Source organism: Ovis aries, chromosome 11 (assembly GCF_016772045.2).
Source record: "Ovis aries strain OAR_USU_Benz2616 breed Rambouillet chromosome 11, ARS-UI_Ramb_v3.0, whole genome shotgun sequence".
Classification (NCBI taxonomy): Eukaryota; Metazoa; Chordata; class Mammalia; order Artiodactyla; family Bovidae; genus Ovis; species Ovis aries.
In genome coordinates, this window is record NC_056064.1 from 49,642,894 (window position 1) to 49,668,985 (window position 26,092).

The 26,092-nt window shown below is 46.8% G+C and overlaps 2 protein-coding genes across 2 annotated transcripts in view; both read left to right on the top strand.

The window, feature by feature from the left end:
• The first annotated feature begins 2,832 nt into the window (after window positions 1–2,832).
• Window positions 2,833–26,092, top strand: part of RAB40B (RAB40B, member RAS oncogene family) — a 30,732-nt gene continuing 7,472 nt past the window's right edge. Inside the window, exon 1 of the mRNA XM_027974319.2 lies at window positions 2,833–3,123. Coding sequence (XP_027830120.2) covers window positions 2,982–3,123 — 142 coding nt within the window. The 5' untranslated portion in view covers window positions 2,833–2,981. The remainder of the gene's footprint in view (window positions 3,124–26,092) is intronic.
• Window positions 18,703–21,715, top strand: LOC101108930 (uncharacterized protein C5orf34 homolog). The gene has a single exon (XM_027974318.3). It carries the CDS (start codon window positions 19,686–19,688, stop codon window positions 20,889–20,891), a length of 1,206 nt encoding a protein of 401 aa, XP_027830119.1. The 5' UTR covers window positions 18,703–19,685; the 3' UTR covers window positions 20,892–21,715.

Genomic DNA, 26,092 nt, shown 5'->3' on the forward strand with positions numbered 1-26,092 from the left:
ACATGTCAAGAAGTCTGCAGCTGGTGGACCAGCGAAGAGGCTTCACGATGCCCTCGTGGTCACTAGCTTCAGCTGGAAGTTGGCTCCCTGGTGTCCCTTTTTTTGAAGCCCACAGCAGACATCCATCATGTTCCTGCGCTAAAGTCACATGCTAGGCCACACCTCCACTGGTTAGAGCCAGGGGACAGACAGGCTCAGATCAGCAGTTTTCAAGTGTGGTCCATGGGCTCTTTCGTGGTCATATAGGATTAAGGCCTACCTTGATGACCTCATCTTAACTTGATTATATCTCCAAAGACCGTATTTCCAAATAAGGTCACATTCACAGGTACCAGGGATAGGACTTCAATAGATCTTTTGGGGATAACCCTCATCATATGTTATATGGCAAACAAGTGTCTCCAGTTTTCCACTATAGTATTACAGTCAAGGCTGAGCAGTATAGCTTTTAGCATTGATAAACAAGGCGTGTTATTTAGAAACACAGAAAGAAGCTTGAAGCAGTTCATAAAATTGGGATGGCATGTCATGATGCCATCCTGGCCCCACTATGCCACCAGTGGGTCTTCGACATCTTGTGGTTACAGTATTGGTTCTATCTCCACTTGAAAGAGATCAAGTATTTGAAGGGGGCTTTTTCTGAGTTTTGGAGAAGGAAGACTCTGGCCTTTAAAAACTGGTTTTCTTAAGACAGTTGGAGGCCTGATGCTATCTTAACAAAAATCAGCTGTAGGGATTTTGTGGGGTTTTTTTACATTTTATTTTTATTGAAGTATAGTTGATTTACAATGTTGCTTAATCTCTAACTGTAGTTTTATTTCAATGAATCCTTTAGAATTTCTAGAGCCCTGACCAGGGTGGTATGTTGTAGAAAAGCATAAATGACAGTCAAGGGTCCAGTAAAGGACCCATTGGCCCTCTAGCCTCCTTGACCAACAGCACAGTGGCCTACCTCCATCCTCCTAAGTATGTCTTTACCACTTCATCTTCTAATTACCTCTTATCCATGGAGAAGCATCTGTAAATAATCTTGTCTGCCTTTCTGTTTTACTTACCTTGTTCCCAGTCAGTGTCTGTGCTAGCAGAAGCCGGGGGCTTTACTTTAGCCTGACCTCTGGAGCAGCTCCAGGACGTCAGGAGATGTTCAGGGAGCCAATTTCAGCCTGGCCACAGGAAGGAATTTTCCAATGGTCAGAGGTAGATAGGCCTAGAATCCTGGCCTTGAGTTGTCAGATGGGCAAGTGGCATACAGATTCCTCTACTTTCTGCCTGGACTTTGATTGAAATTTGCCAGGGTTGGGGGCGCAGAAGTCAGTGTCTAGCCATGGAATCATCTCCCAGGAGGCTGGAGGAGGGGCTCTAGTTGTGGGGACCCTTCTCCTTTTGTGAAATAAACACCTCTGGTGGAGACATTCCAGGCACTGTTGGGTGGACCTTATTTTATCCTAGGGCAGAAATATGAAAATCCATATGAGGATATAAGCCTTTTCTTAGGTGGTTACTTTTATTTGGGAAGTCCAGCAGAAGGAGGGATCCTGCTTAACTAGATAATTGTCGAGTGGCTCTCAGCTGATAGGGACCGTGGAGCTGAGAGTTGGAGATGGGAAGAAATTCTCCTGAGTTTTTTGGTTTGTTTTTTACAAGAATAGGAGTTGGGGACAGAATTCCACCTCCTGCGTATTTTTCCAATGTCCACTTTCCATCTTTCAATCTTACTGTATTTCCTTTTTTATTAAATAGTGGCTTCGCCAGTACATAAACCAACCAATCAATCAATAAGCAGTAAGTTGTAAACTAGTGTTCCAAAGGAAACCTGTTTTTAGGTCCAAAGAAGTTCAAATGACAACGATAAAAATGTTAAACAATTGATTTTTTAATTCTTCTCTCTCTCCTCTGCCCCCTTTCCTCAAGTGGGGGGCTACAGCAGTTCCCTGCACACGCGCAGAGGCGCAGAGGGCTTTCCCCAACATTGGGTGGAAGGATGGAGCGGGAGAGGCTTGGGCCGCGGGCCTCCCAGCCGCTGGAGTTCTTCAGCGAGCCTCACGATGAAGCCCCAGGGTGGCACCTCCAGAGACTGAGCGCCATCATGCCGGCGCGCGCCGCTTAGCGCTGTCTGGATTCCGCGCGTAAAGGAACGCGCACCTGGTCAGACACCCAGCGCAAAAGACAGGCCCCCCACCCGGCGCCCACCGCTCCCTAGATGCGGAAAGGAGCCCAGGAACTGGAGGGTCCTCACCTGGCCCTCTCTCCCAGCATCTGCACAGACACTTGGACGGACTCCCACACCAGCACCTGAAGACGTACCCAGGCACTGGTGCGCAGACGCCTGCACACACGCGCGCAGAGGCACGCAGATGCGCACAAACACGTGAACAGGCACTCACAAGCACGCGCACCCAGCACTCTGCGTGGTGCGGTGGGAGGACCCGTGGGAGCGACCGAGAGCCCGAGTTTGCCTGGGGCACGGCCCCTTGACATCAGGCCACCTCCCACGCGTCTGCGACCGGAACCGGCCCTTGCGACGACCCCACCCGGCCCAGTGAGGACTCTGGGTGGGAGGCGAGCCCTGGCACCCAGCCCCTGAGCCCACGCTGGAGTGTGATCACCCAGCCTCGCCCCCTGAGCGCCCCGCCCCGCCCCAACCTTGGCCCCGCCCCAACCTTGGCCCCGCCCCGCCCCGCCTCCCGTCTACCATTGGCAGCAGAGACCGTAGGTTTCCGGGAGGGGCGGATGGGAACGGCCTGGAGGAGGAGACGAAAGCGAGATGGATGGGCAGCCAGCCAATGAGAGCGTACAGCTGCCCTAGCAACTGCGGCCGGCCAATGGCTGGGCGGAGCCCGAGTGCGCGCTGTCAGGCTGCGGGGACCAAGGGGCTAGCAGTGCTCCAGGGACCTCTGGACCCGCGCGGCGCTGGACTGCCAGGCCACCGCCTCTGCTCTGTCCCGTAGGCTGGGCATGGGCGCGGGCGCTAGCGCGGCACGATGAGCACCGGGGGCAGCCCGGTCCGCGCCTACGACTTTCTGCTCAAATTCCTGCTGGTGGGCGACAGCGACGTGGGCAAAGGAGAGATCCTGGCGAGCCTGCAGGACGGTGCGGCCGAGTCCCCGTATGGCCACCCCGCGGGTGAGAGCCGGGCCGGGAAGGAGAGGCGGTGGAGCGCGCGGGGGCTGGGGAGGAGAGGGGCGCAGACGCGAGAGCTAGGCGGGGGAGGGGTGCAAGGGAGGAGAGGAGAGAAGGGGTGGAGAGCGCCGGGGCTGCGAAGAGGGGTAACTGGCCCGGCGAGGGGCGCCAAAGAGCCGAGCAAAAGAGGCCCAGGAGGTACGGGGTCCCGAAGGGGAGCGTTCCGCGGGCGGAGGGAGCAGGGAGATCAGGAAGGGGAGCGGGGGCCGCGGAGCCTGGGAGGGAAAGCGAGGCCGCTGAGGCGAGGGGAGGAGGGGTGGAGCGCGCCGGGACTGTGAAAGAGAGGGGACGCGGGACCCGGAAGGGGAGCGCCGGGCTTAGGGCCGTCGAGTCTCTGCCTGAATCCCGCCCGCAAGACGCGGGCAGCCCCGGCTGCACACCCCGAACCCTGGACATGGGGGACCCAGGGGACTAGTGGGAGTGAGGCTGGGACGCGCGCACTCCGGGCGTGAGGCGGGAGCGAGCGGCTGAATGGGGAGCTGGGGTCCTCCCGACCTGGGGGTAACTGCCAGACGGAGGAGAGCGTACGGCCACACAATCCGGGTTTGGGGAGGAAGCTTGGCGGGGCTGCTCCAGGGTGTCCTGCCGGGCGGTCGCACTTGGCACACGGCGAGTCTGGAAAGGACGCGTGGGGATGAGACGCCGGCGCGAGGGGCTGGGAGCGTGGGATCGGAGCACAGCAGCGGCAGGCTCACAGGTGGTGGCTCTGCGCGTAGGTCGGATGGAAAGGGAGGGAGAGAAAGCACAGAGGACACATCTCGAGGCTTCTTCAGGGTTCCCAGTGCGTGGAGGGGCTCCTCCTCCTGGTGGACAGGCCTGAGAGGGCAAGGAACGCTAGTGGACCCTAGGGAGCATGGTCTGGGGTGCAAGAAGGAAAGGACAGACAGAGAGTGAGGGTCTCAGAGTGAGGGGAGACCAGAGCACCTGATGGCAACCTACAGGGAGTCCAAGAAATTTCTGGTTTGAGAGCAGCAGCCCCTGAAAGAGGGTGGACATTAGGAGGAAAAGAAAGGCAGCAGGGAGGAAAGTGGGCGGAACTTGGGCCAAGAGGCGGGAGGACCAGGTGTTCCCCACAGTGCCCAGGTCTTTACCCACCAAAGGCTGCTTGGCTGGTGCAGACTGAGTAGCAGTGGAAGGAGAGCTGTGGATGTTCACCACTGAGCTAACATCGCAGGGGCAGGAGCCACATTTCCAATACGGAGGCTGCTGCTTGCTGTCTGGTTCCTGGGTAGCTGAGGAAGGCAGCCTAGGGAATGGAATCTTAATGTTCAAGCCAGCATGGGGGTGCTTCTTGTCCTGGTCAGCCAGGGTAGGACTGAGAAGACAATGGGCAGCGCCCTGAGTTGGGGAAGGTTTGAGATGGGGGCATGAGCTGATGGTGAAAACCTGGATCCATTCTCACACTGCAGTGCATGTAACAGTCACGCCCTGGTCCTATGAAAAGGCAGATTCTGATTCTAGAACAGACTGTCCAAGATGATGTCACCAGCTACATGTAGTTTTCTACACTTAAAGCATGTTAGAGGGAAATACAACTAAAAGTGTGCGTGCTCAGTCACTTCTGTCGCATCCAATTCTTTGTAACCCTATGGATGATAGCCTCCATCCATGGGATTCTCCAGGCAAGAATACTGGAGTGGGCTGCCATGCTCTGCTTCAGGGGATCTTCCCAACCCAGGGGTGGAACCCATGTCTCCTGCATTGCAGGTGGATTCTTTACCACTGAGCCACTAGGGAAGCCCTGAAAGGGTGCATTAGCCACACTCATAGTGCTGGACAGCCACTTGTGAGGCAGCAGAAGTGCTGGACAGCGCAGTGCTGGGTTTAAGCTCTATGAGAGTGGGGAGCTGCGACTGTTTTCTCCTCAGCTGGGTCCTCTTGGTGTGGGGCTCAGGGAATGGATGGGCCGGAGGTGAAGTAACAAAACATTCAGCAAATACAGGGCTGTGTATGTTTGGGGAAACAGGCTGTGGAATGTTTTCTGTTCTGTAGCAGATGAACAACGTGGGGGCAAAAAGGAACGTGGACCAGCGTTTGCACAAAGGTCCTTCTGGCTGGTGTGAATGGAGGCTTGGTGCTTCTGCTCTGTTACGTTCATTCTATGTGCTGAACCGAGACTTTTAACAACTGGTTAGGGATTTCTCCTGAAGTTTTTTCCTTGATACAGAGAGAGGATTAAGGCTAAAAAGACATGTTCCGCAAAAGGTCTTGTCAGCTTGGCTTGAGACTCTGCAGAAAAGAACTGATACGATAGATGCGCCCTCTGTGGGTTTTTGATTTACTAAAAGACTTTTCTTGGATTAAGAAAAGAGACTGTGGGGCTGCCCTGGCGGCTCAGTGGTACAGAATCCGCCTGCCAGTGCAGGAGACACAGGTTTGATCCCCGATCCGGGAAGATCCCGCATGATTTGAAGCAACTAAGCCTGTGTGCCACAACTATTGAGCGTATGCTCTAGAGCCCAGAGCTGCAACTCTCGGGCCCAGGTGCTACAACTTCTGAAACCTGCGTGCCCCAGAGTCCATGCTCCGCAATAAGGGAAGCCACCACAGTGAGAAGCCCGCACACCAAAACTGGAGAGTAGCCCCCACTTGCCACAACTAGAGAAAGCCCACTTAACACCAAAGATCCAGCACAGCCAAAAATAAATAAATAAAACTAGTCAAAACTGAAAAGAGATTATGCAAAATTGGAAGAAATTGGAATCATCATGATTATTATTTTAAAGATACACTTCACTCTGAAACAGTGTGGGTGCTTCTGGCAGAAAAGGCGAGGGCCTTTCAGCCTCACAACCCATTTCCCTCCACCCTATGCCTGAGTTCAGAGCCTCTTTATTATGTTCAGGTTGCCCAGATTTAAACACCCAATTCTGCATAGTAGCTATGCATAAAAGTAGCTAGTAGCTATTAGTGCCCACAATTGCTCAGTGTTAATTCAATATTTCAGAGTACTCTGTGTTCACCAGTAATCTTTTATTTTGCTGTCCCTCTGATTGGTAATTTCATTTCAATCATTTTTTCAGGAAGGGCTCATGAGTGTTTCCTAAGCATTTTCATGTCACTGTCCTTTGCCTCTGTCTTTGAACACTGTCTTGGCTGGGTGTGATAGTCTCAACTGCTGTTTTCTTTCCCTCAACCTTTGTAAGCGCTGCTCCATCCTCTGCCATTGGATGTGGGGAAGCCTGAAGTCAGCTGGGTTTTTTTTCCCATACAGGTGATTTGCATTTTCTTCATGAATTTCTGAAGAGTTCCTTCTTTTTTTTTTTTTTTAAGGGATCAGGATCCTCCTTTTTGCTTCATTTCATGAGCTTAACCAGACCATGTCTCAGAGCTGAAAGCTTCATTTTGAATTCCTGGCACTTTCAATTTGCAGATTTTTTCCCTCAATTTTAGGGAAATTTATTTTATGCCCTCAAAACATCTTCTGGTGCATTTATTGGTGTTTCTACTTCAGTGACACCAGTTGTATTAGTTTCCTGTGGCTGCTGGGCAAATTGCCACAAACGTAGTGGCTTGAAATAACACAAATTCTCCTACAGTTCTGAGGGGTGGTAGTCAACCCAATCTCATAGGCTAAAATCAAGGTCAGCAGGCCTGCATTCCTTTCTGGAGGTTCTAGTGGTGAGTCTGTTTTCCTGCTTTTTCCACATTCTAGAACCTGCCTTTGTCTCTTGGCCTGTAGGTCCTCCCCCACCTTCAGGGCCAGCAGTGGGGGCTGGGGGGGGGGTCTTTCTCGAATCTCATCATTCTGAGCTGGACTCTGCCTCCTGCTTCACTTTTAAGGACACTTGTGATCACACTGGGCTTCCCAAGTGGTGCTAGTGATGAAGAACCCACCGGCCCATGCAGGAGATGTAAGACATATGGGTTCGATCCCTGGGTTGGGAAGATCCCCTGGCGGAGAGTATGACAACCCACCTGGAGAATTCTTGTCTGGAGAATCCCATGGACAGAGGAGCCTGCAGGGCTACAGTCTGTAGGGTCACAAAGAGTCGGACATGACTGAAGAGACTTAGCACGCACGCATGTGATCACACTGGGGCCACTAGATGATCCAGAATAATCTCTGTATCTTAAGATCACCTCACTAGCAAAACTCAATTCCCCTTTGCCATGTAACCTAACATATCCACAAATTCTGTGAATTAGGACATGGATCTCTTTGATGGGCCATTATTCTGCCTGTTAGTAGCTCAGTTGTGTCCAGCTCTTTACAACCCCATGGACTGTAGCCTGCCAGGCTCCTCTGTCCGTGGAATTCTTCAGGCAAGAATACTGGAGTAGCTTAGTTTCCCAACCAAGGATCAAACCCATCCCTTCAGCAGTGAAAGCACAGAGTCCTAAGCACAGGACCACCAGAGAATTCTCTAATTTTTCCTTACTTTAAAAATTTTCCTCTTTATCAATTTTTAAAAACTTCTTTACAAGTTCATTAAAAAAACTCTCCTTTGAACTATTTTACCAACTTCATGTTTTTATTAGATTGTTCCATTGCATTAAGTAACTGGGATGAATTTCCATCTGCTCCTGGGCTCACATTTCCTTACAAGTTGAATTCTGTTTTCCATTCCTTTTTAAACTTTTATTGAAGTATGACGCATACATATAGGAAAATGTACTTATTATAACTGCATAGCTCAGTGACTTTTCACAAAGCTAACAAGCCCATGCACTACCAGCACCCCGGAAGCCCAATACCAACAGGTTCCTGGGCCCCCAACCCTTCCGCCAGCCACAACACCCCAAAATATGACATCGCGGGTCATTACTTTTTCATTCATTCTGTGTAAAAATTAGAGCTGTACTGTGACTGCTTCTCTTGCTATCCTTGTATAAGACTCTCCTGGGTCGTATATGGTTGTGGATGGTTTATGATAGCCCTGGTGTGAATGCACCGTGATCTGTTTATTTACCCATCCTCCTGGGGCTGGCATTTCTGTGGTTTCCAGTTTCTGACTGTTGTGATTAGTCCTGCTGTGAACGTGTCCACTGTGTGTCTTTGCAATACCAAAGACCTATTTCTGTCAGAATATACCTGGGATGGCTGAGTATTGTGGCATGCATATGTTTAACTTAAGATACTCTGAAAATATTTTCAGTTTAGACTCTTGCCACCAAGTTTGGGAGTTCTGTTTGTTCACATCCGTACCAACACTTGGTTCTTGTTCTTTTGCATTCTAGCCCTTCTGGAAAGTATAGTGTAGTTTGAATTTGTATCTCTCTAATGACTGATGAGATTGAATACTTTTGTCCATTTTTCATTAGGCTGAATTTACTGGGCAGTGCGGGTGTTTGAAAAAATACATTCTGGCTGTGAGTTTTTTGTCGGAAATTCGTACTGTGAGTATCTACTCGTGTTGATGTGTTGCCTTTAATCCCTTTAACAGTATTTTTAAGTACAGAAACCCTTCATTTTTACATAATCAAATGATGGGTATTCATGGGGGGGACTCTGGGTGCTGAACAAGTCTCTGCCTGATCCAGGCTGGGGGTGTCCTCTGAGGCTCCGCTGTCTTATCTCTGACATTGGTGGATGCTGTCCCACTGGACTGAGGAATGGTGGGGGTGGAAGTCAAGACACATTCTTTTCCAGTTGGATACCCAGTAGAGACCCCCTCCCCCCACCGCCCCCACTGCTCTGTCAGTCTTGTCACAGCCGGGGCACCAGACACCCTCCACCTGCACGCTTTCTGCTTTGCAGGCGGGTCTGCTCCATGCTCGCAGGTGGGTCTGCTGTGTATCCCTGTGTCTATCTCATACCCAGGCAACTCCACCTGCACGTAGTCTGTGCTCCGACACAGTCTGGTGAGGCCTGGCTTCTCCACCGAGGACCTTCTGTTTGCCTCCCAGCCTACAGTTGGAGGGTGGGGGCCTCGGGGTCCTGACCCTGTCCTGCAACCCGAGCTCTGGGAGGAGCAGGAGGGTGCATGTGAGCTGTGGAGACCTCTCACGGGGTGGCCCATTTCCCAAGGAGCTGTCCTTCCGTCCCATGGGTGACATGCACAGTCATGGCCCTACCGGGCCCTTACTGGCCCTGGAGCCTCACTTCTGTCCAGTGGGTTGGTGCTCAGTCCCAGCTCTTCACCCCTTGGAAGTCCTGCCCTGGGCAGAAATGGAAAGAAGGCCTCAACAGTCGGTATCCAGAAGGTGGCGAATCAAGGCTGTAGCTGGGCTCTGTCTTCTCCTCATCTTGGGTCCCCCCTGAGCCCAGGCTGGGGTGTTCCTGATGCCAGGTTCATACCCTTTCCTTCCCTGATTGCTGAGTTTCTACATTTTGTTCATTTCATGAGTGATGGGAGTGGATCAAACTGACATCAAAAGCTACAATCTCTCGCCTTCAGTTTTTTTCCTTCCCAACAGGAGACTCACTGTTTCTCCGACTACTATCTTTTGACTATTTCTCCAGCTTCCTTTTCCCAGCAGGAAGCTCCCATCTTTCTTTCTCCATTTCATCTTTGCCAAGAGCTAAAAATAACAGTTCCCACTTATTGAGAGTGTGGAAGAACCATGGCGTGAAATAGGTTATTTGTCCTTTCTCTTTGCCTTTGACAGTCTTTCTGCCAGGAGATGCCCACTCTCTCCTGCTACCTTCTAGATGCTGCAGACAGCTTACAGGGACTCTGCCCGTCTCCCTGGGCAACCACTTTAAGATTCAAAGCACGATTTATAAAGTCATCACTTTCCAGTTTGAACTGAGAGTTGAGTCGTGTTTTATCCTCCTTCCTCATGGTCAAACTCCTTCATCTCCCTCAGTACCACTTGTGAGCACTCAGTAAACTTAATGCACTGGGTTTTAAAAATTATGTCATAAATACTGCCACGTATTTGAAAACAATAAAATTGCATTTGTATGAGATTTTCTCGTTAAAAGCCCTTGGGTAAGTCCTACCTCTCCTGTGTCTTTGTGGGATCTTCTCCCTGCAGTGTGACAGCCCCTTTAGTCTGACCTCTAACCCCTGCAAGCCCCAAGTCCAGGGTGAACCTGACTTTAGGCGATGGGCAGGGAAGGGCTCAGAACAAGCCAGTCCAGGTCCCTTCTAGTCAGAGACTCAGCTACCAGAGCCGGAGGCCCAGCCACCACCCCTTGTGTCCTTTGGCACTGTCACGGGACGCCTGGTGGCTGCAAGGTGAGAGCAGCCAGGTAATCACAGCCTCCAGGTCCTGCCCGGGTCTTGCCAGCCACACTTGCTTGCTTATTCATGGCTGGCCCAGGAGCTCAGGTTCCACGTGTCGGCTGTTAAGGGTGAAGAGAAGCAGCAAGGTGTATGGAAATGGCTGGTGTATTACTGAGCACTTGCAGGCTGTGGTGGGCTCACTTCACCTTAAGAGATTGCTGTGAACTTCTGTTTCACACTTTCCAGGCTTCTTTAGCTTAACTGGGGGCAAAGAACGAATTGTGTATAAACAAAAACAGAAGAGCTGCAATGCCCGGGGGGCTTGGACCTAAAAATATCAGTTATGTAGATTTTGCCAGACACAAAGAAGACGATTTAAAGGGGCTGTCATGTAAGACAGCAGCTTCTGTGACGTCTTCAGGGTTTACCTTCTTCAGAAGTGAGCTTGCATCCTTGGAGGCCTCAACCAAATTCCCCACTCAACCTGGGTCACCCTCCCCCCTCCTCCTCTCCAGGAGCAGGGTGTCGGTCCAGCCACCCATTTGCAGGGGCTCCAGGGGCTCCTAAAGCAGGTCTGACTGCAGCACGCTGGCTTAAAATGCTACCAGCGTCTCATCAGTTTACTAATACAGATGACTTGTCTCTTTAGGTGGTCTTTTTTTTTTTTTAAGTTTAGTTTTGGCTGCACTGGGTCTTCCTTGCTTCACAAGAGCTATACTAATTCCTTTCGTTTTCCATATAAAATTTAACTTTGTCAATCTACCCCAACGAAACATCCAACCAGGATTTTTGACTGAGACTGAATCTATGAATCAGTTTGGAGCCTGGTGGGCTGCTGTCTATGGGGTCGCACAGAGTCGGACATGACTGAAGCGACTTAGCAGCAGCAGCCAGCTTGACTATGCTGGGTCTATCAATCCGATCCATGAACACATTATTTCTCTCCACTTATTTATGCCATCTTCTCGGTCAGCTGGCTTTCATCGTATTCCTTGCCTCAACACCTTGTCTCTTGGATTCACTGACCTGTTATGCGGCAAGCAGAGGGAGCTTAGACTCAGTAACATGCCCACTGAGCCCTGCTGGGGGACTGAGTCCAGGTCTAAGCAGTGCCCACATTAAGGGGTGACCTCAAGACCTGGCAGGGGCAGCCTTGCAATTTGAAGGGACTGGGACCCTCTGAGGTGTCAGGGCTCTGGAAAGAAGGGATCGTCATTGGGCCATATCGAGTGATAGTTAGGGGAAACTCTGGATGACCCCTAATTTCATTCATGGTGGGTGATGTCCTGGGTCCTATCAGTATCTGGTCGGTGGAGGTTGTCCTTGCTGCGGAATTTCACAAGGCCTGAATGCAGTAGCTTAGCACATAGATTGTTAGGGGAAATGGCGGGCATGACAGTGGTCCTGTCCCTTCCAGGGAAGGCATGGGAGAATTTAGCTCTCAAATGGGGAGTGAGCAGCTGGGGCAGCTAAGAGCTGGGAGCTGTGTGGATGAGCTGGGGTAGCCAGGCCATGAGGAGGCTGGAGACACCTGGGTCGAACCACTTTGCTATTTTTTTTTTTCTTTTTTCCACACTACGTGTAGGATCTTAGTTCCCTGACGAAGGATTGAACCCTCACCCCCTGAATTGGAAGTTCAGAGCCTTAACCACTAGAGCGCCAGGGAAGTCCCCACTTTGCTTTCTCAAAGAGAAAAACCAGGAAGGAGAAATGTGCAAGGAACACATTTTCCTCCCTGGTGATTCAGATGGTAAAGAGTCCGCCTGAAATGTGGGAGACCTGGGTTCAATCCCAGGGTTGGGAAGATCCCTTGGAGGAGGGCATGGCAACCCACTCCAGTATTCTTGCCTGGAGAAGCCCCATGGACACTAGGAGCCTGGTGGGCTACAGTCCATGGGGTCACAAAGAGCTGGACACGACTGAGCAATTGAGCACAGACTCTGAAAAAGAGCGGGACTGGTGTGGACTTTCTGTGTGGGATTCTCATGTGATGAACATACTTCAGATCCCCATTTAAAACATGACATTTTTAGAACTACTTAGAAACGTGAGGCAGCACCACAGGGGCAGCCTCTGAACCGTGGGTGAATCTTGGGCCTGTACCTCAGCCCTGGGGTCTCTGTGCTTCTCCCATCCTGAGCCCCCTCAGTCCTGTGAGGCACCCCAGCATTTCCCAACAAAGTGCCCTCCTAATCTGAAAAACCAGGCAGGGTGCATCTCGGGATAGGACATATGTATTTAAGGTGAAATTCACATGATATAAAACTAGCCATGTTAAAGGACTTTTCCTGGTGGCTCATCAGTAAAGAATCTGCCTGCCCTGGAGAAGGAAATGGCATCCCACTCCAGTATTCTTGCCTGGAGAATTCTATGGACAGAGGAGCCTGGTGGGCTATAGTCCACAGGGTCCCAAGAGTTGGACATGACTGAGCAACTAACACTTTCACTACTATATATAAAATAGATAACTAATAAGAACCTGCTGTATCACACAAGAAAATCTACTCAATACTCTGTAATGACCGATATGGGAAAAGGATCTGAAAAAGAGTGGATATATGTACATGTATAACTGATTTATCTTACTGCACGCCTGAAACTAACTCAACATTGTAAACCAACTATATCCAATAAAAATTTTTTTTAAAAAAGAAGGAAAAAGAGAAAGAATCCTCCTGCAATGCAGGAGCCGCAGGAGACACGAGTTCTGTCCCTAGGTCAAGAAGATCCTCTGGAGGAGGGCATGACAACCCACTCCAGTATTCTTGCCTGGAGAATACCATGGACAGAGGACCCTGGTGGGCTACAGGCTACAGGGTCACAAAGAGTTGGACACGACTGAAGTGACTTAGCACGCACACATGCAACTGTGTTAAAGTGAATCATTCAGTGGCATTTGAGACATTCACAACCCTGTAACTTTCTAATTTTAGAACATTTTCCTCACCCCTGCAAGTAGAAACCTGGACCCTCCCTCACCCCTGGCAGCCAGCACTCTGCTTTCAGATATTTTAACTCAACATAAGACATGTTCTCAAAAGTCAGGTTCTCATGATGAATACGTTCGTCAATGATACTTAGCCAGTATTTACATGTCTGGGTCCTCTAAGTCATAGAGATAGAATTCAGCAGGTGCAGGAGGAGCGGAAATAGATTATTTACACATCCGGCGGCCTCAAAGTGTAAGGAGTGGCTCGGCAGTTGACATTTGCTTTTTCTTTTAGGCTAAAATTATCTCTCTTCTTGTTCTGTCATTCTGATTCACTCAGTGAACATTCCAACAGGCTTTGTTCTAGGAACTTTTGTGTATTTTTATTTTATTCGGATGGACAGAGCTCTTGGTGGATTGGCTGAGGGCACCGAATGTGTGCTATACCTTCTGAGCCTAACATGGACACTGCTGCTGTCAAAACTATCAACCAAAAAGTAACAGAGTCAGAGAAGAGGAAGTACAATAAATAGGCACAGAGCAAACCCATAAATGGAGGAACATTAAAAAAAAAAAACGGTTCGATAAATAAGTATATGAAAAAAGAGACCCTTCTTACAATGAGGCTTTGAACCTGGCATGAATAGGTGTGACTTGGGGGCTTCTCTGAGGCGGGCACAGCCTTGATAGAGGGTTTATCTTCTGGGACCCAGAGGCCTGGGGAAGAATGGAGCTTGTGCTAATCTGAGGCCACGGCTGGTGGCAGGTCTCAGACATGAGCCATCTGGGAAACTGAGGCACAAGAAGAGGAAGGGAGAAAGAGATAAATACCGTATTCTAACACGTATGTACGGAATCCAGAAAAATGGTACTGAAGAGTTTATTTACAGGGCAACAGTGGAGAAACAGGCATAGAGAATAGACTTATGGACATGGGGAGAGGGGAGGAGAGGGTGAGATGTATGGAGAGAGTAACATGGAAACTTACATTACCATATGTAAAATAGGTAGCCAATGAGAATTTGCTGTATGGCTCAGGAATTTGCTGTATGTCAAACAGGGGCTCTGTATCAATCAAGAGGGGTGGGATGGGGAGGGAGATGCGGGGAGAGGTTCAAAAGGGAGGGGATATATGTATACCTATGGCTGATTCATGTTGAAGTTTGACAGAAAACAGCAAAATTCTGTAAAGCAACTATCCTTTCATAAAAAATAAATTTAATTAAAAAAAATAAAGAAGAGGGAGGGAACTGCTGGTCATCAGGAATGGGATTTTCCCAGGTGCCACAGAGCTTCTCCTTGCGGGGTCTTCACAGTCCTACATGGGAAACCTGTGGGATCCCTGGTGGGCTAGCCCATCTCTGCTCCCACTTTCCACCCTACAGATCAAAGGGGAGGAATGTTTCCTCAAGCTTTATTTCCCATCCCCCCGACCCTCCCCCACAACCTCCCCTGTTCTTCCCTGTCCCAAATTCTCAGCTACAGGGATAAAGGAGGTGCCTGCCATGGGAATGGGGCACTCAGCTGCACAGATGGGTCTGTGCAGGAAGAAGGATGGATCTCAGCACTAAAGGACATTAATACTGATAGAGACCACGTGGGCCTGGGTCTCCAAAGCACACAGGACTCGGGGAGGGTGCCTGAGGGTCCCAGGCATCAGGGTTGGTGTGCCGAGTGCAGGTGAGCTGGCAGGGGTTGGCCCTGATGAGAACAACCACCAGAGTCAGAGTTCAGTTTGGGTCCCAAATATTAATAGTTAGATCACTATTGCTGAGTTAGATTTTTATTTTTTATTTTTTTTAAATTTAATTTTATTTTATTTTTTAATTTTAAAATCTTTAATTCTTACATGCATTCCCAAACATGAACCCCCCTCCCACCTCCCTCCCCATAACATCTCTCTGGGTCATCCCCATGCACCAGCCCCAAGCATGCTGTATGCTGCATCAGACATAGACTGGCGATTCGATTCTTACATGATAGTATACATGTTAGAATGCCATTCTCCCAAATCATCCCACCCTCTCCCTCTCCCTCTGAGTCCAAAAGTCCGTTATACACATCTGTGTCTTTTTTGCTGTCTTGCATACAGGGTCGTCATTGCCATCTTCCTAAATTCCATATATATGTGTTAGTATACTGTATTGGTGTTTTTCTTTCTGGCTTACTTCACTCTGTATAATCGGCTCCAGTTTCATCCATCTCATCAGAACTGATTCAAATGAATTCTTTTTAACAGCTGAGTAATACTCCATTGTGTATATGTACCACAGCTTTCTTATCCATTCATCTGCTGATGGACATCTAGGTTGTTTCCATGTCCTGGCTATTATAAACAGTGCTGCGATGAACATTGGGGTACATGTGTCTCTTTCAGTTCTGGTTTCCTTGGTGTGTATGCCCAGCAGTGGGATTGCTGGGTCATAAGGTAGTTCTATTTGCAATTTTTTAAGGAATCTCCACACTGTTCTCCATAGTGGCTGTACTAGTTTGCATTCCCACCAACAGTGTAGGAGGGTTCCCTTTTCTCCACAGCCTCTCCAGCATTTATTGCTTGCAGATTTTTGGATCACAGCCATTCTGACTGGTGTGAAGTGGTACCTCATTGTGGTTTTGATTTGCATTTCTCTAATAATGAGTGATGCTGAGCATCTTTTCATGTGTTTGTTAGCCATCCGTATGTCTTCTTTGGAGAAATGTCTATTTAGTTCTTTGGCCCATTTTTTGATTGGGTCATTTATTTTTCTGGAATTGAGCTGCAGAAGTTGCTTGTATATTTTTGAGATTAGTTGTTTGTCAGTTGCTTCATTTGCTATTATTTTCTCCCATTCAGAAGGCTGTCTTTTCACCTTGCTTATATTTTCCTTTGTTGTGCAGAAGCTTTTGATTTTAATTAGATCCCATTCGTATATTTTTGCTTTTATTTCCAGAATTCTGGGAGGTGGATCATAGAGGATCCTGCTGTGATTTATGTCGGAGAGTGTTTTGCCTATGTTCTTCTCTAGGAGTTTAATATGAGTTAGATTTTTAAAATTTATTTATTTGGCTGCACCAGGTCTTAGTTGCAGCATGCGAGCTCTCGGTTGTGACATGCGGGATCTAGTTCCACAACCAGGATTTGAAGCTGGGCCGCCTGCTTTGAGAGCATGGAGTCTTAGCCACTGGACCACCAGTGAAGTCCCTAGATTTTCTTTCAAATACATGTTTGGTGTTCAGTTGCTAAGTCATTGTCCGACTTTTTGTGATCCCATGAACCGTAGCCCTCCAGGCTCCTCTGTCCATGGATTTTCCAGGCAAGAAAACTGGAGTGGGTTGCCATTTCCTACTCCAGAGTATCTTCCTGACCCAGGGATTGAACCTGTGTCTCTTGGGTCTCTTGCAAGGCAGATTCTTTACCACTACCACCGCCTGGGAAGCCCAAATACTTTTTTACTATTAGCGAGACTCTGGGGTGTAGAGAGCATTATGCTCTGCTTTGGGAAGATGTTAAAAGGTACTTCTGTACCTTTTCCAAGATTTGTGTGTTAAGTTTCCTCTGTCTCTCTCTCCAGTCACTGTGCTTCATGGGTTTTCCGTCAGAGCATCTTCTGGTGCAAAAAAAAAAAGAATCCTCTCAAAGAAGCTTAAGCAAAGAGGAGTGTGTGGCCTCATGTAACTGACAGATTGAGGGGTGAGCCTGGTTTCAGTCTAGATCCCAAGGCTGAGCCATTCTGGACTCTCCACTATTCCTTCTCCTCAAAGCTGCTCTCTGCACATGCCCCATCCCTGCTTCTTCTGTGTTAGGTTAATTTCCACCCGGGGAGGAAGCTGGCCCTGGACAACTCCAAACTATACAACCGTTGCAAGCTATGATGCCAATGTGGAGAAAACAGTGAAGACGCTCTCTCTCCTACCTGCTTGGCCAGTCACTCTCCAGGGTCGTCAGCTCACTGGTTTTTATATCATGTCCACTGCTGAGAGTTGTTATCTGCAGAAGGGCTGGTCCAGTAGGAGCTTTGCAGCTGTGACCAGAGGCAGAATGTCAAAAGGGAGAAATCCAAAAACGACAAAGATCTTGGAAACTGCAAATGTGATGGCAGAAATAAAATTTCCAAAGAAAGATCCCAGAGGAGGAAAACATATTTCAAGGAAGTTTCCCTGGGGACTTCTTTGGTAGTCCAGTGGTTAAGAATTCCAGTGGTTAATGCGAGGGATGAAAGTTTGATCCCTAGTCTGGGAACCAAGATCTCATATACTGCGGGGAAGCTAGGCCTGTGTATCACAACTAGAGAGCCTGGGTGCCGCAACGAAGACACAGTGCAGCCAAAGAACTAAATATGAAAAAAAAAAAAAAAAGTTTCCCCGAATTGAAAGATTTGCATCTCCAGAGTGAAAGAGCCTGTTGAGTGGTCAGCAAAACAAAGAAGAATAAAGGTGCCCCATAATAAGGTTTGGAACTGCAAAACGCCAGCATCAAGGAGAAGATCCCCTCATACCCTGCCAGAGGAAAGGTCAGATTGTGTTTCTGAAGGAAAATTATTTCTTACCTCAGCTGTGGGCACACTTATTTATGTTGTGTCTAGGGCAGTCACTCTTCATTGAGTTTAGATAGGCCCATATCTAGAGATTTAGATGACTAGGGAGATCATAGGGAGGAGTTAGTGATAAATGCAGAGAAAACTAAGCAAGTAAACCAAAAGGCAATCTTTAACTCCAGAAGAAACAAACAAAAAAATTGGGGACTTCCCTGGAAATCCAGCTAAGAATCTATCTTGCAATGTAGGGGACACAGGTTGGATCCCCGCTTGGGGAACTAAGATCCCACATGTCACATGGTGGACCCAGAACAAAAACAAATTGTACATGAAGGACAGATAAACACAGTATTCCACATGGTTCAGTTCTGGACAGTGTTCACTTGGTCATATTGATGTAAAATTGAATATAGATTTAGCTAAAACAGCAACATAACGAGACTCGGTTCGTGTGTGCGTGTATAAATGAGAGAGAGAGTGTGTGTTTGAGATAGAGGCAGGGGTTACGTCAGTGAAAGAGAACTCTATTTTCACCTTCTGTAATGGAAACTTGATTAATGCCTAAAACGGAAAAGTCAGGAAGTAGGAATATAAGTACATTGTTTACAAGTTTGGAGAGACACAGCAAAGGAAAGGACTAGTGAAGGTTGGAATGGGGAGTGAATGGAATTCCCTGGCAGTCTAATGGTTAGGACGTGATGCTTTCACTGCCGTGGACCCATGTTCGATCCCTGGTCAGGGAACTAAGATCCTACAAGCTGTGCAGTGAATCTAAAGAAATACATCAAATGGAGAGTGGAACACAGGTGTGGTACATTTTCCACATCAAGCCCTAGAGAATGATGTGACCCCTGAAACCATGTGCATCCGCAACTCATGAAAACAAAAAGCAAATACAGTTTGAAAAACTCATTTTAGGTTTTGCCTCCGGTTTGTCTTCACGGTCGCAGCTGCCGCTGTCCCTGGCTACTCGGACTTGACGAGAGACCGCCAGACCTCCTCCCTGTAGCCTTAACTCCTCTCCGTTATGACTTTTCTTTCATCGAGAAACATCACTTGCTGGGGGCTTAGGTTGGATCTCTCGTCAGTGAACTGAGATCTTGCATGCCTCGAAGCTTGGCCAAAAAAAAAAAAAGACAAAGTTGACACTGAGTGAATACTACACCTGAGAAGTTTATTGGTAGGAAACAGAGGTCTTAATTGCAGCATGTGGGATCTAGTTTCCTGACCAGGGATCAAACCCGGGATCCCTGCATTGAGAGTACGAAGTCTTAGCCACTGGAGCACCAGGGAAGTCTCTGATTTACTGTATTCTTTTTGCAAAGATGGAATTTGCTTGTTATCTGAAGTGAGATCCTGAGCATCCAATTTGCAGAAGTTAAACTTCAGAAGTAAAGCTACTAAAATGATAAGGGCAGTTATAACTTGGTGGGCTGTCTTCTCCCTCTCAATTATCTTCCCACACTACTGAGGTAAAGCCCTCAGGATTAATCAAGGCAGTCAGGTCAGGTCAGGGTAAGATCATCACTTTTCATCCAAAAAAGTAAGCTCAGTGGCAGTGTGTTGTGCTTATGTTCATCCATTTATTTTGATAGAACTTTTGTACGTGAAGAGAACTATTGGTGCCACTGTGTTTGCTGTTTCCTTCAGCCTTTGCCTTGGAAGGACATTTTACCCACAGTCACAGTAATGGCAACTGGAGTGCAAATGGTACTTTATGAAGATGATTCAGTGCAAGTGCAATGAATTGATGGTTCCAGACTGCAGCTTTCTCCCTGTGGCTCTGAATTTTTATTTGAAAAGGCACCTCCTGTTTCAGCACATCCTTAACAACAGCCAGATAGAATTCGCCAAAGGACACACTTTGTGATCAGCGCTTACCGAGAGCAGTTACAACGAGCCCTCGATTTTTGTAATTCTTTTGCTACCTGTCCTTTTTTATCTGAAATGAAAACGCATATCTTGATTGATGTCTCAGAAGTGAGATGGCCCGGTCTTGACACTGATGATGGCATGACGTGTATGCAGAGCGGCACTGTGAGGATATCATCTTTAGATGGTCACGCATACCTTTGCCTGCCCAAATCTCAGCATGAATTTACAGTACATTTTTTGTGTAAAGTAAGCCAGCAGCCAGACTCATCTATAGAAGCGTCTGAAAAAAATAATAAAGGCAAAAAGGACAAACAAGTTGAAAAAACTGGAAAAATCTGTACCCATGGAAGTTTATCAGGACAGAGACTGAAGAATAAAGAAAATGAACTTTATCATCAGATCATGAAATCCAAAGAACATTCAGAGAAGAGTTGTGTGAATGGAGCCAAACGGAGGGAGGTGCTGTCCTCACCTCGTACGAAGGACATTTGTGTAGACACATGGGTAAAGCAGTGCTGGTCTGTGGCCTCCTGTCCGGAGGAATGGAAATACCCTTTGTCTTTAGCACTTCGTTTTCATAATAAAATCAGCAGTATGTCTGGAATTGATGCAGATATCACCCAGAAGAGAATGTTAACTTCTGATGTTTCTGAGGAACGAGGAAAAGAAGTTTCTGTTCTTCCTAGGGCCCCATTACTGAGCTGTCCTGCCCCACACTTGCACAGGTGGAACTTTTCTGATTCACTTTCACAGAAACAGTTTGGTGAAGAAGAATATTCCTACCATGGACTAGTCAAAGTGGTTTGGTACAAGGGTGTTACCTATAGACTAACCCATAAACATATGAACTCAATAGAGATTTATCCTGGAGATGGATCTGTTTTCAAATCAGAAGGAGCTTATTTGGGGAACTATTTTACATATTATTCCATTCAAGAAGAATCAGAAGAGAGAGAAGAGAAAACTTACTCAGTAAATAACCTTCCTCCGGATAGGCCAGGAAGTCCATTTTCTGTGTGTTCTCTAATTAAACAGGCAACCAGAATTCTTCAGCATTGTGCCAAGATGAGGCTTTCTTTAAGCCATAACTATCGTATATGCTGCCCTGGGATAAATGACAGCAGTGTACTATTGCCTTTGCTTTTGAGAGAATCGTTCGTGCCCTGCGTGGGAAGATTTCTTGCATACTCAGATGACAAAGTACATGCTATCTTTTTAGATGGCATTACTTTAACCCTGAATTGGAATTTTGGCTCTTTTATTGAAAGAGACAGGTAACTCAAGGTTTCACCTTAGGTTGGTGTAAGTTAACTTTTCCTGATGGACAAAATCAGTTAATTCAAATTCAACATCCCAGACCATATGAAAGATATGTGACAACAGTAATATCATGGTGCAGAAGGCTGACCCAGATTAGTCAGCAAGAAATACCCATACATCCTTCATCTTCTGTTCCTGAAGAAAGCTGGTCTGTGGCTTCTGAACTTGAAAAGATACAGAAGTTTAATTGTATCCTTTAAATATAATGTAATGTCCTGCACAATTTCTCTCTTTTCCTTGTAGGCTTAAGCTAGCCTATGGAGACTTTCACACTTATATAATTATGTTCTAACATTATAACTGAGAACTGCCTCTGACTTCTTTCTTTTGTAAAATCTGTATGATTTTTATTTACTATTATTTTTTTTTAAATTTCAGCTTCATTGAGGTATAATTGAAAAAACTGTAAGGTATTTAAATAGTACCTCACAATGACCTGACCCACATACGCATTGTGAAAGGATTACCCTATCTTGTTAATTAACCCAAGCATCACTTTACATATCTTCTACCTCTCTTTTTCTTGGGGACAACAGGGATGAGAACATCTGACTTCCACCCTCTCAGCGAACTTCAGTCATACAGCACAATGTTATCAACTACAGTCATCATGTTATACATTAGATCCTCAGACTTTATTCGTCTTATAGCTGAAAGTTTATATGCTTTTAATAACTTCTCCCTCTTTCCCTACCACCCAGCCCCTGGCAGCTACTACTCTGCATTCTGTGTCTATGAGTTTGACTTTTTAATAAAATTCTATATATGATCGAAAAAAAAAACCCCTCATTTTAGTAGTATGCTTAAGAAGACCATCAGGAACAAATGCTTTCACATTTATGAAAACCTTTTTTTATTGTGGACCTAAAATATCAGTACGCTAGGAGACTTTCTAAATCAAAGGAGCCAGCCCAGCTCATGCAGTAGATTAACTTCCTTTAGGATAAAAGTGAAACAGCCCTCTAGCCTGTGAGTAGCAAGCATCCTCTCTCATTGTCTGGAAACAAATGTGTCAAAGCCCACGTTATTTCCAGATGCAAAAATAGATGCCCAAGTGTACTTGTGTGTTGCTTCAGGCAGACAGTGCAAAACCTTTAAGCATTCCAAGGGAAAAACTAAATATTTGTGTGTATGTATGTGTGTGTGTGTGTGTGTGTGCAAAAAAAGCATTAGCCACTCAGTCATGTCCACCAGGATTGTGATCTCTGTCCATGGGATTCTCCAGGCAAGAATACTGCAGTGGGTAGCCATTCCCTTCTCCAGGGAATCTTCCTGACCCAGGAATCGAACCCAGGTCTCTCGCATTGTGGGCAGATTCTTTGCCATCTGAGCAACTTCAAAGTTAACTTTTATGTGTGCTGGTGGTGGTTTAGTTGCTAAGTCATGTCTGACTCTTGTGACCCCCATGGACCGTAGCCTACCAGACTCCTCTGTCCATGGGATTCCCCAGTCAAGAATACTGGAGTGGGTTGCCATTTCCTCCTCCAGGGGATCTTCTCCACCAGGGATCAAACCCATGTCTCCTGTATTGAAAGTGGAGTCTTTACCACTGAACCATAAATATATATTTCTATATTCTCTCTATATAAATATGTATCAGTTCATGCTCAGTTGTGTACAACTCTTTTTGACCCAATGGACTGCAGCACACCAGGCCTTCCTGTCCATCACCAACTCCCGGAGTTTACTCAAACTCATATTCATTGAGCCCCCATCCAATCATCACATCCTTTGTTGTCCCCTTCTCTTCCTGCCTTCTATCTTTCCCAACATCAGGGTCTTTTCACATGAGTCAGTTCTTTGCATCAGGTGGCCAAAGTATTGGAGTTTCAGCTTCAACATCAGTTCTTCCAATAAACACTCAGGACTGATCTCGTTTAGGATGGACTGGTTGGATCTCCTTGCAGTCCAAGGGACTCTCAAGAGTCTTCTCCAACACCACAGTTCAAAAGCATCAATTCTTCAGCACTTAGCTTTCTTTATGGTCCAACTCTCACATTCATACATGACTACTGGAAAAACCATAGCCTTGACTAGACAGACATTTGTTGGCAAAGTAATGAATGTCTCTGCTTTTTAATATGCTGTCTAGGTTGGTCACAACTTTTCTTCCAAGGAGTAAGCATCTTTTAACTTCATGGCTGCAGTCACCATCTGCAGTGATTTTGGAGCCCCCCAAAATAAAGTCTCTCAATGTTTCCACTATTTCCCCATCTACTTGCCATGAAGTGATGGGACCGGATGCCATGATCTTCGTTTTCTGAATGTTGAGCTTTAAGCCAACTTTTTCACTCTCCTTTTCACTTTCATCAAGAGGCTCTTTAGTTCTTCTTCCCTTTCTGCCATAAAGGTGGTATCATCTGCATATCTGAGGTTACTGATATTTCTCCCGGCAATCTTGATTCCAGCTTGTGCTTCCACCAGCCCAGCGTTTCTCACGATGTACTCTGCATAGAAGTTAAATAAGCAGGGTGACAGTGTACAGCCTTGACTTACTCCTTTTCCTATTTGGAACCAGTCTGTTGTTCCATGTCCAGTTCTAACTGTTGTTTCCTGACCCGCATACAGGTTTCTCAAGAGGCAGGTCAGGTGGTCTGGTATTCCCATCTCTTTCAGAATTTTCCACAGTTTATTGTGATCCACACAGTCAAAGGCTTTGGCATAGTCCATAAAGCAGAAATAGATGTTTTTCTGGAACTCTCCTCCTTTTTTGATGATCCAGTGGATGTTGGCAATTTGATCTCTGGTTATTCTGCCTTTTCTAAAACCAGCTTGAACATCTGGAATTTCACAGTTCACGTATTATTAAAGCCTGGTTTGGAGAACTTTGAGCATTACTTTGCCGCCATGTGAGATGAGTGCAACTGTGTGGTAGTTTGAGCATTCTTTGGCATTGCCTTTCTTTGGGATTGGAATGAAAACTGACCTTTTCAAAACTGTGGCCACTGCTGAGTTTTCCAAATTTGCTGGCATAGTGAGTGTAGCACTTTCACAGCATCATCTTTTAGGATTTGAAATAGCTCAACTGGAGTTCCATCACCTCCACTAGCTTTGTTCATAGTGATGGTTCCTTAGGCCCACTTGACTTCACACTCCAGGATGTCTGGCTCTAGATGAGTGATCACACCATCATGATTATCTGGGTCGTGAAGATCTTTTTTGTACAGTTCTTCTGTGTATTCTTGCCACCTCTTCTTAATATCTTCAGCTTCTGTTAGGTCCATACCATTTCTGTCCTTTATTGTGCCCATCTTTGCATGAAATGCTCCCTTGGTATCTCTAATTTATGTGTCGCTTATATAAAAATATATAAGGTAATTATATTTATTATGTGTATATATTATATGCAGTCATACCTGTTTATCATGCATATGTTCACTCTATTTAGTAAATGTGTATATATTCTATTTATTTATTGTGTATGTGTGTGGGTGTCTTATGCTCCATATGCCCCATTGCTGACTATTGCAAAAGGAAGAACATAAGCATTTGAAGGGATTTAAAGGACTGTACAGAGGTCCTTGGTAGTCGCTACAAGATGTAATTTCAGGACTTCCCTGGTGGCCCAGTGTTTAAGAATTCTCCCACCAATGCAGGGAACTCAGGTTTGATCCCTAGTCTGGGAAGAGTCCACATGCTGCTGGGCCGCTAAGCCTACACACCACAAATACTGAGACTTCGAACTCTAGAGCCTATGCTCTGGAACAAGAGAAGCCACCACAATAAGCCCACTTGCCACAGCTAGAGAAAGCCCAAGTGTAGCAGTGAAGAGTCGGTGCAGCCAAAAATAAATAAAATTAAATACATAAACATTTATTTTAAAAAGATGCAATTGCCCAGATCCAAAACTACTGACCTAAACACTCTCTGGAATCTGTGCTCTGTCCTAAACACTTGGATGACGTGTCCTCAGAATGTGAAGCTGAATAGTCTGCCATCCCCACCAGACACGTGGCATTGCCCTTAACCTGCTTTAAGACAGGAGACTTATGAATAAGACTTCTTTTGTTGTTGTTGTGTCGGGTCTTCATTGCAGCAGGCGGGATCTTCATTGTGTGCTTGGGCTCAGGAGTTTCTGCGCATGGGTTTAGTTGCTCAGCAACATGTGGGATCTATCCTGACCAGGAGTAGAACTCTCATCCTCTCTGTTGCAATCTGGATTCTTAAGCACTATACGTCCAGGGAAGTTCCCCCCTTGGGGCTTCTGCATACAGATTAAAACAGGTACAATATTTTAAGATGAGTTTTTTGAAATTTTGACAATTAGGAACCTTTCCAATTCAAATGATCCAAGAAACTAGCCCCACAAATATTTTCTGCGGCTAATCCAATTTTGAGGCTTCCCAGGTAGCACTAGTGGTAAAGAACCTGCCTGCCAATGCAGGAGACATAGAGATGCAGGTTCGATCCCTGGGTCGGGAAGATCCCCTAGAGGAGAGCATGGCAACCCACTCCAGTATTCTTGCCTGGAGAATCCCATGGACAGAGGAGCCTGGCAGGCTTCAGTCTATAGGGTTGCAGAGTCAGACACGACTGAAGCGACTTAGTATGCATGCACGCAATCCAACTTTAGAAAAAAGAAAAGCTTTTTATCACTCTAGTTTCCAGGAGACCCTGTAGGCAGGGGTCCTGCAGACTGACTGACATAGTACGAAATTATCCTCTGCTAGCTTCCTCTGAGTGTTCACACAAAAATCAGCTTTGGAATGCCGAAAAAAGAATCCCAACTTGGTCATCTCAGGGCAGGATTTCCTTAAATTCCCAATTAAGTAAGCACTTGCAAGCATCCGTTCTATGTAAACGCAGCTTGTGTCCCCATAGGTGGCTCTCCATCCATGAGCTGTTTGGCCTCTGAAGCACAGTTTCCCATTATCGATTTGGTTGCTTAATTCAGAGATGAGATATGATCTGAACAACTTTCTGAGGACAGCGTGGTTGATGAGCTTTGAGCTGCTTCTGAGTCTAGCTCTCCAAGGAGTTACTCCCAGGATCAGCTCGACTTTTTTACTTATCTCAGTTTCACCCTCTGACAGTCTAAAACCACCATGGGTGGTGCTTGGAGTACTTGGTGATCAGCTTTTATCACATGTGTGCCCAGAAGAACAGCGTTTACTTAATCCTTGTAATGGGATCTGGGATCTGCTGTAGCACTGCTCGGA

Excerpts from the sequence above, each read along its gene's own strand:
- LOC101108930 (XM_027974318.3), top strand. The coding sequence starts at position 19,686 with ATGAAAACGCATATCTTGATTGATGTCTCAGAAGTGAGATGGCCCGGT.